The following is a 13,015-nucleotide window of genomic DNA, read 5'->3' as shown; positions in this document are numbered from 1 at the left end:
ATACTCACTTCTGAAAAATATTTTGTATATAGCAGTATATTCAGATTCCACTGATGGTGTTAACTGCAGCAGTAAGGAAATGTCAAGTAGCGGAAAACTTTCAAGCAGAAAGAGATTTCATACCACTTTAATTTAAATAGCAATTAAAATGTATGAGTCTAGGAGTTTTAAGAAACTGTTAGCTATTTAAAATCTTTTCTGGAATAAGATGAAATATGCAAAGATAAATGAAATTGAGAAGTTATTCTTGAGGATGTAGCCTATAAATTAATAATAACAATGCATTCGACCAGGAAAAAAAATAACTTAACATTAAATTGGTTCAGGAAATAAAATAACGTTTAAATGAAGAATAAATGGGGAGACTTTACATTTTTTTTATTTTTATTTTTTTATTTTTTATTTATTTATTTATTTTTACATTTTTTTAAATTGTGAAAATCAGAGAGAAGTTTTACCAGCATGTTTATTGTAAATCTTCTTTATTAAGCAGGTGGTACAATAAATAAAGACAGTTTATTTTACTTATTGGCTTTCTATACATGTTCATTATTCATAGCCACAAACTAGAGAGACAGCACATGATAAAGTTTCTGATCTGCTCTGAGGCATTTATTTACACTGAAACAGTTGACAAATAGAATGGCCAATCGAAATAAAACAAAAGATACCAACATATTCCAGAATTACCCCTATAATCTTTCACTAGTCTCCTAGAGTTTACTTAGGTATGCATCGATAACCTAATATCTGTCTCATTGAAGTTCCCAAATTTGAGAGATGAGAGGGTATTTTAAGAACATTCTTTTATTTTCGAAAGTGTGCCCTGGTCAAATAATATAATAATATCTTACTTTTCTGAAATCTTCAGAAAATATTATAGTAATAGAAGTCAGCATTAACTTTGCACTTGTTGCTCAACTGTTTTTCTTAACAACTTGCATGCATTAACTTATTTGATCTTTAAAATATCTATCTGATGAAGTGTGATTATCTCCATGTACAGATTAGGGAGCTCTTGGGGTGAGGCACCATAGAATCACAGTGGTCAGTATGGATGCAGGTAGCAGTTTGCTGAACTAACTGTGCCTTAAGCAAGTAGCAACTGAGACCCAGAGCTCGGAGGTCCAGGGCTGGTGCAGGGGCTCAATAGTGCCAGTGAGGACAAGACCTCCTTTTCCTCTCCACTTAGACCAGAGTTGGGTCTCCAGAGACGGGAGAAAGGAGTCTTATTGCTGGCTAGGCTCACTAATCGAGGAGGTAGAGAAGGGTGCTGTGGATGGTTTGAGGGGGACCCATTCCACAATGTCTGCCACATAGATTGGCTCTGGACTCAGGATTCAGCTAAAGCAATTTCCTTACTTACAGAAGATGGAGCATTGCTGGGTGCTGGCAGAATTGTGAGTAAATAAATTGGATGAGGGAGTCCTTGAATTTTTAGTGAATTGCTTCTAGGAAATCTAGTGTCACTGGTCAGAGTCCTTTTGGTTTTTGCTTTAAAAAAATGTAAATATCAGAAAAGTAATGACATGCTTATATAGTTAAAATTTGTTTTCTAAGGTTTTACATTAGTAGAATTTGTTTGAAATTTTCTATAATAATACACAGCATTTGTTATACTTTTTTAAAACTGAAAGAGTTAAGAAGATTTTCCATAAATAGCGAGCTTCTAAGTACAGTGTAGCCTCATAGAGTGGGAATTGTTCTGTCTAAACCGTGTTCTCCTGTTTCAGGATTGTTTTGTAGGCATTTTGCGAAATTTCCAAGAGTCTCTTTAGACACACCCTTCCTCTTTTGGTTCACATCTGTATCATTTTTACCATAGTTGTTGCAATCTTTAGTACTATAACTGTAGTTGTGAGAAAGAATGCTGTTGATTCTCCACTTAGTTTGAGCCCTTTCAGCATCTGCTGTCCATTTAAATCTTCAAAATTAGCGAGTCAGAGAAGTGGCGCTCATGGGGTGGGCCTCCTCACGGAGCCATTTGTGCTGCCGTGACGGGTGTCTCTGCCCTGAAGACTACGACACACCTGCCTTGTCGTGTGTGGAGACGCTAGAAAACATCTCATCTTGTTTGGCCTTAAACCGTTTTCTTTTTTAAATTATGAAAGTATGATAGTACATTTATAGGAAACAGAACAAAGTTACATAAAGTTCTATAAAATTATTTTTTGGGTAGATGAATTAAGATTTTTAGTTGAAGTTTCAGTATCAAACTCTCAAAAATTAATAGAATGAATAGAAAAGTTAAAGGGCATGGTAGACCTAAAAAGCACCATGAACAAAACCTCTTATTTTCTAAATTAAGATCTTTATAAAAGTTTGATATCTCTTAATCAGTGTCACACAGAGGTTTTTATTTTTCTTTTGTTTTAGATTTTACTGAGAAATCGTGCAGTGGTTTAGAATTTGAAAATTAGTTTCCCTTTGGCATTTAATTTCCTATGCAAAGAAACTGCTAATACATTATTACCAGAAAAAAATTTTCTGGTGCTTTTATGTCAGAGGGAAAGTGCATTTTTGAGACATTGCTATTACTGTTTATAGACATGGCAGCAGCTTGGCCAGAAGTGTGTTGTGATGTCTTTAGGTTAGTTATCAGAGTCTTGTGTACCTGCAAAGGACAAGATAACTACAGTGAATTCTGATCCTCACAGTAAAACACCCTATACTGACTCTGTTTTGGGAATTTTTAACATGTAGTTTTAGAATATGCAGTTGTTATTATAGGTGCTACGTTATCTCAGTATTTTTAATGGTTCATTGAAATTCAGGATACCTGTATGTCGTGTTATGTTTAAAATAACTTACATTTTAATTTTCTTTAGGCAATGGGACGAACAGTTGGATCCTCGGCTAAATGCAAAACAGAAAGAGGCTGTTCTGGCCATTACAACCCCACTTTCAATACAGCTGCCTCCTGTCCTCATCATCGGCCCGTATGGGACAGGCAAAACATTCACTCTAGCTCAGGCCGTCAAGCACATCCTCCAGCAACAGGAGACCAGGTAAGACGGTGGTGCACGCGCTCTGATCTCATCAGTAGGGCACGGCCTGTGTCCTTGTTGTGAAAGCAGAGCAAGGGCTAGCAAGACAATTTTCATCTTGCTTGTAAAGTTTTTAAAAGTAAAATTATAAAAAGACCCCAAAAGAGCCCACACTCAGACCCCAAAGCACTAAAATTTGAATTTTCTGAAAACATACTGTTTTTAAAAACTGGTAACATAGAGAATGGTAGCTTTTAAATAGTCATCAAAATGCTGAGTCTGCTAAGAGTTGTGATAAACATTAGAGTTAAAAGGGTTGGGTTTTTTAAAAATAATTTTATATGATTTAAAAAATAATCTGGGGGAAGTTGTCTCCTTTACAGCTTAGAGAGTAGTTAAGCTTTAAGAATAATTACCTAAAAGCATAATTGAATATGTTAGAGGTTGACTTGAATATGTTACTGAGTAGGTTGAGGGAAATGTATTATATTAAAATGGCCACTGCTTTTTTTTGGTGTTATACTGCTTGAATAGTTTTGTGTTGTATCATTCTTTTTATTTGCACCATTTATTTCAGCAGGATTCTCATTTGCACCCATTCTAATAGTGCTGCTGATCTCTACATAAAGGATTATTTACATCCATATGTAGAAGCAGGCAATCCCCAGGCAAGACCTCTCAGGTATTTTTTTAAGGCTTATTATGTATCTGTATCATACTTTATTATTCTTAAGAAAAGGTGTCTATTAAGATTTCAGTAACATTGAGAAAACCAAAATCTTTAACTGTGCATTGGCATTTGGAGGTTATGCCTTTTGAAGAAACTATTTAAGGAAAAATTTAAAAATTTTTGACCATTCATTTCTTAAACATTAAGAGAAAGACATCCTTTTTTAAGTTTTGTATGTAAAACAATGTTGTTACAATCTAACCCAGTTTTGATGTGTTCCTCTAAAAACTACTATGACAAAATAATACATTTATGATTATACCAATTTTAATTAAATTTGTAGTATATTTTGCATGGCAGAGTAGTCATGCAGTGATAGTTCAGTATGGAAATAAAATTTTGACTGTGATCATGCAGGTAATTTAATAGGCACTATACATTAGAGAAGCGTGAAATTGAAGTGATTTCTGCAACAAAATGTAATTGACTGGTATTTACAACTCTTTGCTATCATTTAAGAGATAAAGTGTCAAAGAAAATTCTAGGTTAATATAGGTCCTCTAAGTGTATATGGATATGAAATGTTCTTAAATACAGGATTGTGGGGGAATAAAATCCTTTTCTTCAGAAAACAATAAAGAGTCATTAAATGGTTATTTATTATACCATTTGCTTTCATTGTTGTATGAATTAATATTTAGTTTTGCCATTTTACAAACTAATATGTCATGCCCTGTGTTGTTCAAATACAATTATTGTTTAAAAGTTAATTTCTAACCACACTTTTGAATCATAATTCACTAACGTTTTATTTCTAGCTGAGCCTAGGCATGGAAAACTGAGGTTACGCTATTTAATTCTTGAATAACCATAAGCAAAGCCATTTGAATGATGTAACAGTTCCATGAAAAAGAGCAAAAGGGAACACGCAGCACGGCCTGTTAGCACAGGTGTCCATGCGGTACTGCTTTACTCTCGAGACGGAGGAGAGAAGAGATAATTATTCTAAGTAGAATTCAGTTTTATTTGATAAGAAAATATCACATGGATACAGTCACTATAAATGACAATGTGGTATTTACCAGTGGATAAATTAATCAGTAAACTAGTTTGCTTCATATTCTAATATTTTTTAGCTCATAAGTGAAATTGAGTTAGCAATAGCATTTTTGCTATGTGTGTTCTTACTTCAGTGGAGATAAGATATTTTACTGTTGGTAGAGCTTGTGTGTGTGCTTATGTTTGTGTGTTTGTATATGTGTGTTATGTAGGAACTGTGACAGTCTCATTTATTATTGTACTTGGCTTGGAAACAGTGGGGTGAAGGTCCCTCAACTCTTGGCTGACCCACCATAGGTCATTTGACACTGGGGGTCAGCTGTTGCTGATCAACACTAAAATCCATTAATGGGCTAGCATGGTGTTTGGCTTTTCCTGTGTAAAACTATGTTTGATGAGTTATAATCCAATGTATTCCAGTAGAGTGGCCCAAGTACAGAAACTTGCCCTCTGGCAAAAGATACTTAAATTTACTTAAATAAAAATTTCATGTTATTTCCTTTAGTAAGTAGAATAAAATAAGAAAAGGCTTGGCTTCCCCATTTATTTTCTTTATGTGGCCTTATATTTTCACCATAATTTTATGTTGAGGAAAGATGTTGACTTGTGAATGTATTTCCTAGAAAGTTAGTGCGTTGAAATGTTAGAGTTTATTAGTACCATCTATTATAGCCAGTGTTGGTTGCTCAGTCACGTCCAACTCTTTGCGACCCCGTGGACTTCAGCCCACCAGAAATTCTCAATTCCCGCCATGGAATTCTTTAGGCAAGAATATTGGAGTTGGTTGCCGTTTCCTCCTCCAGGGGATCTTCCCAATCCAGGGATCAAACCCGGTCTCCTGTATTACAGGCAGATTCTTTACTGTCTGAGCCACCTGGGAAGCCCAATAATTATATTATCTGAGATTAATTAATGATATTCCTAGTGGACAACAAATATGAGAGGTGTGGGGGCTGGAATAGAGAAGATTAGAATGGCTGAGCACTCTGGGGAGATGAGCTTTACCTGAGTTGTCCCAGGGTGCAGGGGAGTGGACACCAGGGGGCACTGACTGTCCGCACATGACCTTGAAGGTTTGTTGTCTGGAGTAAGAGTGACAGTGACAGCCGCCTTCTCACCCCGTGGTTTAGAGTGGGCCTAGCAAAGGCGGTAAAGGGAGGGAGAGGGCAGCCAGAAGGGAGAAGCAGCTGGAGCAGTGAACGTGTTTAAATATGCACACTCAGGGTTAAACCAGATAAACTTCCATAGTTAGCAGGAGTTAAGCTTAGACTGGGCTTCCCAGGTGGCGCTAGTGGTGAAAACACCCGCCTGCCACTGCAGGAGCCACACGGGTTTGCTCCCTGGGTCAGGAAGATGCCCTAGAGGAGGGCACGGCGACCCGCTCCAGTCTTCCTGCCTGCAGAATCCTGCTGGACAGAGAAGCCTGGCGGGCTACAGTTTATGATGTCACAGTGTCAGACACAACTGAGACGACTTAGCACGCACTCCCAACCTTAAATCGGAGAAGGTGATGGCAGCCCACTCCAGTGCTCTTGCCTGGAGAATCCCAGGGACAGGGGAGCCTGGTGGGCTGCCGTCTATGGGGTCGCGCAGAGTTGGACACGACTGAAGCGACTTAGCGGCAGCGGCAGCAGCAGCACGACCTTAAATTGTTTAGAAATGGAGGTTTTAGAATCCACTTTAATGACACTTAGTTTCAGTGTTTACTTACTACTTTGTTAGAAGATTTTAAAATGGAATAGAGAGGAAAGCTTAGCTTCTTTCTGTGTATGGTTCTGAAGGTCAGTATCTGATTCTCGCCGAGTTCTTACCTATTAGATAAAGGCTATCTGTGGGAAAGTATAGTGTTTCCTGGACAGATATAAAATACTATTTTATAAAGATTTTTAAATAAATAGATCAGACCTTTCTGATTCTGCATATCTTAAGTAATAATATTCGGGGGTACTCATCACATACGTATTCAACAATAAATAAAATTTCATTGACTTGAAATAATACATTGCCAGATAGTCTTTGTTTTCTATTTCGTGATAACCCTTGTGGGATATACGGACAGTTTGTTTCTAGAAGTATGTAAATTACTTAGTTGGTGTCACTTTTACATTTTATACTATGAACTTGAAAGTGTCAGTTCTCCAGTTTTGAAAAATGTTGTTGCTGCTGCTGCTAAGTCATGTCAGTCGTGTCCGACTCTGTGGGACCCCATAGACAGCAGCCCACCAGGCTCCTCCGTCCCTGGGATTCTCCAGGCAAGAGCACTGGAGTGGGTGAAAAATGTTGTTGGATGTGTTTTAAATGATCTTCTAGATGGTGTCTACCTTAGATGTTTCACAAAATGAAAGTACTGAGGAAAGATTTAAGTCTTTTTGAAGTTAGCCCTAGACTAACTTGTATTTTTCAGGAAAGAGGCCTAATGATCAGACTTTGTATTCTCTCTAGCTTCAGCTCGAGGACACTTTCTGGGTTAACTACAGAAAGTCAGTGTTGAGGCTCAGGGCTTCTATTTTTGTTCTGTCTTTGAGGAAGAAGCAGTGCCTGGAGTTAGATCGGATGAATAATTTGAAAACTACTTTTTCAATTTTATAATGAAATGTTCATTTAAGAAGATATAGAAAAACATAAAGAAGAAAATAAAGGTTATCTGTAATCTTGCCAGTCAAAGATAAATACTAACATTTTTGAGTTTAATTTCTGGTAATTTATATGTTTAAACACATACACTGAAGTTAATGGAATCATAATTTGTAAGTTTTTTTTTCAGATAATTTGTAAAATTAGGGTTTTGGTATATTTAAAAGTAAATTCTGACTTGCTGATCTGCTTAAATATTTTTTATTAAAGCCTAAAACATGTTTAAAATTTTTACATCTTTTAGAAATGGTATTGGTTACTTTCACAGTCCTTCCTATCATGGTAATGTTTTTGAAATACATTACGTTATTTCCTCTATTATCATTATAAACTAGGGACATTTATTAAATCCTTTTTTCTTTTGTGCTTTGCTGAAAAAAAAGGACAACCAGTTTTAATTGTTTCAAGGAGGGTCAGAACACATTCTAGAAGATCATGAAATGAGTGTTCGCGCACATTACATCTGAACTGCCTTTGAAACATTCTAGAAGAGACAGTTGTCAAATAGTTAGATATGCATCCTGGAGCTGAGGTGAAGTCTTGGCTGAAGAGAGGAGTCATCGGGGTGGCCATTGTTAGTAATTGAAGGCTTGGGCCTGGGATGACAGGGGAGAGCGCTAAAGACTCAGCCTCGCGAAACCCCAGCCTGGCAAGGAGCAGGAGAAAGGAGAGCAGGGGAGGCTGAGTCCTGGCAGCGGGAGAAGAGGGCATTTCAGGAAGGGCGCAGCCAGAGAGTGAGGCGCTGCCGCGAGTGACTTGACGGGCCCAGAAAATGCCTGCACAGATGCACTGCCGCGGCAGCTCACGTTCCCTGACCGGGCCCCACCGTCTCCTGAGTTCTCTCCTGCTTCACTGACTGCTCTTTCCCAGTCTCCCCCCGCGCCTCTCCATTTCCCAGTCTCCCCCCGCGCCTCTCCTTGCCCAGTCTCTGCGTGTCGAGGTGGTCCCTTGACCATTCTTCCAGCTGGTTTCCTTTCTAACTATTCTGTTCTCCAGGCGAGCTCTTCTAGTCTTCAGGGCTAACTCTATTGTATCTTCTCATCTAGGGCATTCTCCACGCTTACGAATGCCTTTTCTTACTGGATATCTCTACTTGGGTGTCTGCTACTAAATATATTCAAGACTGAATTCTCGATTCCCACCCCAAGCTTGTTCTTCCGTACCATCACCACTGTCATTCATCTAGTCTCAAAGCCATGGAATCACCCTTTCTCTTAAATTCCACATCTGGTAGATCAGTGAATCCTGTTAGTGTTCCTCTCAAAGTGTATAGTGGGTCTGACCACTTTCACATCTCTGCTGTTACCACCCTGGTTCGCACACTTGGTTTCTCTTACCCAGACCCTTACAGTCACCTCCTAACTGGTCTCCCTGCCCCTGTTGCTGCCCCTGCCTCTCGTGGTCTGGGTGGGATGGAGCAGCTCATGCTGGTTTGTGAGAGCCAGCCATGTGCGTGTCTTCCCAGTTCCTGTTTGGTAACATCATGTTGGTAGCTTGAGACGGGCCATGATAGCAAGTTTTATGGCACAGAGACCAGCAAATACTACAGATCAGGCTGTGCCCCCTGCTCCTGAAAGCTGATGGTGCAGCATTTACCAGCACCCCACTGTCCAGCCGTCTTTCCTGCCTCCGGAACTGTGCATTCTGTCTACAGAAACAGAGTGGTCCTCTAACAACATAAGTCATGTCACGTGACATGTGCCTTGTTACAACTCTCTGATGGCTTTCTGTTAAAATCACAGTAAACCTGAAGTCTTTATGAAAGCTCGCAAGCCATGGGATTTGCCTCTGCACTGGGCTGTAGTGGATAGGTGCCCAGTGGGCCTTTGTGCTGGGGCGAGTCAGAGACGGGAGGAGGCGGGTGGGATGTCCGTAAACCATCTTAGTAATCTGCTGCAGAAGTCCTGTTTATATCTTTCTTTTGCAATTAATAGAGGAGATGCTTTTAAGAGTTTCTGGTTGTCCAGAATTTAAATTTATTTTTGAATCTCCAGAGCTTTAGATAAAGATCTGCTTAAATATAGGTGTAAGACTGTATTCTAAAGTGAAAATGCAAGTAACTTTTGAAATCTCTTGTAAGTATGCGATTCATTGTTTTTTTATTAGCATAGACAATTAAAATGTTATTTTTGTAAGATATTCCAGGGAAAAAAGTAATTGGAAATGTTTTCAATTAAGAAGAAAACCAATGCTTATGAAACCTTTTGTGTCATTCTGTTGTAAAAATAATCTGAACACTTAAAATAATTTGATATTTTTCATATCATAGTATATGTACTTTCTGCTTGATTCTGGGGGAAGTCACCATTGTATGTTAAATTCTAATCCAGGAGACTGTTAGCAGTTATCAGATTTATTTGTTAAATTCCAGGTATTGCAGTCTTAAAATTAGACTCAGTGTTTTGGTAATCAGACACAATAAGATGTTAATAAGCATAAACAGGACCTGTTGTCTTCTTTTATAGGGTATATTTCAGAAACCGCTGGGTGAAGACTGTCCACCCAGTTGTGCACCAGTACTGTTTGATCTCAAGCGCACATTCCACCTTTCAGATGCCACAGAAGGAAGATATTCTGAAGCACCGAGTGGTAGTGGTCACATTGAACACTTCCCAGTACCTCTGTCAGCTGGACCTCGACCCTGGTATGCGGACTCAAGACACAGAGAGAGGGGATGCGCAGGGCTTCTGCATCCAGCGTAGGCCAGGCGTTGGCGTGTGGGCCGTGTCTGGCCTACTGTCTGCGTAAATAGAGTTTAATTGGATGGAACACAGTCATGCCCATTTACTCCCTATATTTTCTGTGGATGCTTTTGTGTTACAGCAGCTGAGTTGAGTAGTTGCATCAGATTGCATGGCTAGGAAAAAACCTGAAATGTCACTGTTTGGCCCTTCACACAGAAAAAATTATCGATCCCTAGTTTAGACATTTTAGTGACTGTTGCTTTGTCTTGTTCTCTGATTGATCAGATGATATTTAATATTGATCATGTGAGAAATTCAAAGTTGGACAGTTTGGTTTTTTTTTTTTACGGTTTTCTCAAGTATATAATTTTAAAATACTTGTGCATTAATATAGTGTGGAGACAATTATGGTAGTTTTTTTGACATACTATTAAGATTATTATATTTTATTACAGGAACTATGTAAAATCAAATATAGAAAGTACAGATATAAGGTAACAAAAAGTTCTGATAAATATGGCAGAGCTTAACCATCAAAATGTGGTGTCACTTTAAGATAGTTGCTTTGGAAGGACATTCATTTATTGTTCTTATATTACAAGTGTTGACATTGCTCAGCGCGTTTTTGCTCTCTCCTTTTGGAATTGCTTTCAGAGCCAGTACCAAGTTCTTTTCCATTTCTGAAAGGTAGAGACAGTTCCCTTCACCTTGTATTCCTGGCACCTGACCCAGGGCATAGACACCTGGAGGCCCTTGATAAACCTCTGTTTATCTTAAAAGAATCAACAATGGCCAAACTTTCTCTTTTGAAGGTAGATTTAATTTTAGAAAAGCTTCAAAATCTTTCGGAGACATGTCTGGTAAATAAGGTAGGTTATCAAACTGAGCAATACCATTAGGGGTATTAAAAAAAGAGAGAGACACGTGCCTCTCATGTAATGAGACTTATTTTTCTTGTGCACGCAGCTCATAGCTGGCTGGTGAGGGCAGTTACAAAAGCAGAGTTTCAAAAATGTTTTGAACAGTGGCTGCATCCATTGGAATGAGTTATATTTCCTCTCAACTGACTTCTTTGATGGAACAACACTTATTTGCAATGTTAATTTTGGTATGTTTATTTAACAATCAGTCTCATTACTTTATGATTATACTCTGCATATTTGCCACGTAAATTAAATACCCAAACCTCCTAAACAGTATAGTTTTGTGAAGAGTAAAGGATGGCTTTGCAGAGCACGAGTGTAGTGCACTTACTGGGAGTCAGCTACCTGATTTGTTTTTGGCATTGTTTGCACTTTAATTCTCATGTCAGCTCATGGAGGGTTATTTTAGAGGCTAGGCAGCCAAGGCCCAGGCTAAATCAGTTTGACTAATTTAGGTTTCTTTTACTAGCTTAAGTTTCAGGATTTATTCAATTCCTGATTTAAGCCTGACTATATTTAATTAAAACGTTATCTAACAGAAACAGTAGATTTTTTTCACTAGTTTCAGTTTTTCCAATTAGACCCTGTAATTATATAGTCATCTTTTAATTATTCTTAAAGAACAAAAAGCACAAGTCCTCCTAAACAGGGAGAGAATTGCGTGTGTCCACACCGTGCCTGGGCCACTGTCATTAAACAGGGAGAGAATTGCGTGTGTCCACGCCGTGCCTGGGCCACTGTCATTAAACAGGGAGAGAATTGCGTGTGTCCACGCCGTGCCTGGGCCACTGTCATTAAACAGGGAAAGAATTGCGTGTGTCCACGCCGTGCCTGGGCCACTGTCATTAAACAGACACCAGTCACTGAGACTTGTGCTGTCAGCACAGCCGTTTGTTTGAATGCACCACGATGAAGGTGGTGGTGGTGGTTATTCCTGACAGTCAGGAAGATTTAGGAAGTTTCCAGCCTAGAAGCAAGTTGCATTAGAAAGCTGTATAGACGGACTGTTTGGAACTCGTTGCTATTCAGAGAAATAGAGGTTAGGTTCTTGGGTCAACTCACAGGAGGTTAAATAACCTTGAGCATTTATAGCTAGCTGTTCTGTTGAGAAGCTGTTCTCTGCTGTGGAGTGAAAGCAGGGCCCCTCCGCTCAGGGAGCTGGCAGCGGGGGCAGCATTCACTCCTGCACGTCGAGACAGCAGGGAGACTCCCACTCTTTTCCCCCTCAGGAAAGCGCACAGGTTCTTCATCCTGTCCACAGATTCCTGTGTTCAGCGTGAGCGACAGCAGTGAGCCAGACCTGGGATGTTTGCATCTGGGGAATATTTGATAATGTACATTTTTGATGCTTGTTGTATCATTTTTTTTCAGACTGATGATTTTTTTTTCCAACCAGGATAGGTTCTTAGACTAAAAAATTATATATAATCTGTCTATACACACAAACACACGTGCGCACACACACACACGCAAAATAAACCTAAATAATCAAAATAGTGAATTTGCTAATAGATAACCTATGTTTTTGGTCAAAGATGGATTATAACTTTCTCTTTTATATTAGATTTTGGGTATGATATTCTTTATCTTAATGTCTAATATGCAGGTTTAAGCTAAAGTTACTCATGAACTACCATTGTTTTATTTTTGGTGTTTTAAAAGACATTGGGCCTGTCACTGTTTCATTGCTAGCTTTTCTTTGTGGTGAGAGCTGCTATCTTGAGGAGAAGGCAATGGCACCCCACTCCAGTTCTCTTGCCTGGAAAATCCCATGGTCGGAGGAGCCTGGTAGGCTGCAGTCCATGGGGTCGTGAAGAGTTGGACAGGACTAAGCAACTTCACTTTCACTTTTCACTTACATGTATTGGAGAAGGAAATAGCAACCCACTCCAGTATTCTTGCCTGGAGAATCCCAGGGACGGGGGAGCCTAGTGCGCTGCCGTCTGTGGGGTTGCACAGAGTCGGCCGACTGAAGCGACTTGGCAGCAGCAGCAGCTGCTGTCTTGAACTTTAAACTCTCTTTCACATGCAGTGATGGAACTTGTTAGTCTGGAGGCT

The 13,015-nt window shown here is 39.1% G+C and overlaps 1 protein-coding gene across 7 annotated transcripts in view; it reads left to right on the top strand.

The window, feature by feature from the left end:
- HELZ (helicase with zinc finger) overlaps nt 1-13,015 on the top strand; it is a 141,820-nt gene that overhangs the window by 68,176 nt on the left and 60,629 nt on the right. For 5 of the 7 annotated variants that reach the window (XM_052657192.1, XM_052657193.1, XM_052657195.1 and 2 more), the window contains 3 exons: nt 2,829-3,008; nt 3,565-3,669; nt 9,816-9,994. In XM_052657192.1, coding sequence (XP_052513152.1) covers nt 2,829-3,008; nt 3,565-3,669; nt 9,816-9,994 — 464 coding nt within the window. The remainder of the gene's footprint in view (nt 1-2,828; nt 3,009-3,564; nt 3,670-9,815; nt 9,995-13,015) is intronic. The other 2 variants (XM_052657196.1, XM_052657197.1) reach the window with 2 other exon arrangements.

The sequence above is a fragment of the Budorcas taxicolor genome, chromosome 19 (assembly GCF_023091745.1).
Source record: "Budorcas taxicolor isolate Tak-1 chromosome 19, Takin1.1, whole genome shotgun sequence".
Taxonomy (NCBI): domain Eukaryota; kingdom Metazoa; phylum Chordata; class Mammalia; order Artiodactyla; family Bovidae; genus Budorcas; species Budorcas taxicolor.
This window is presented reverse-complemented; position numbering and strand designations above follow the sequence as displayed.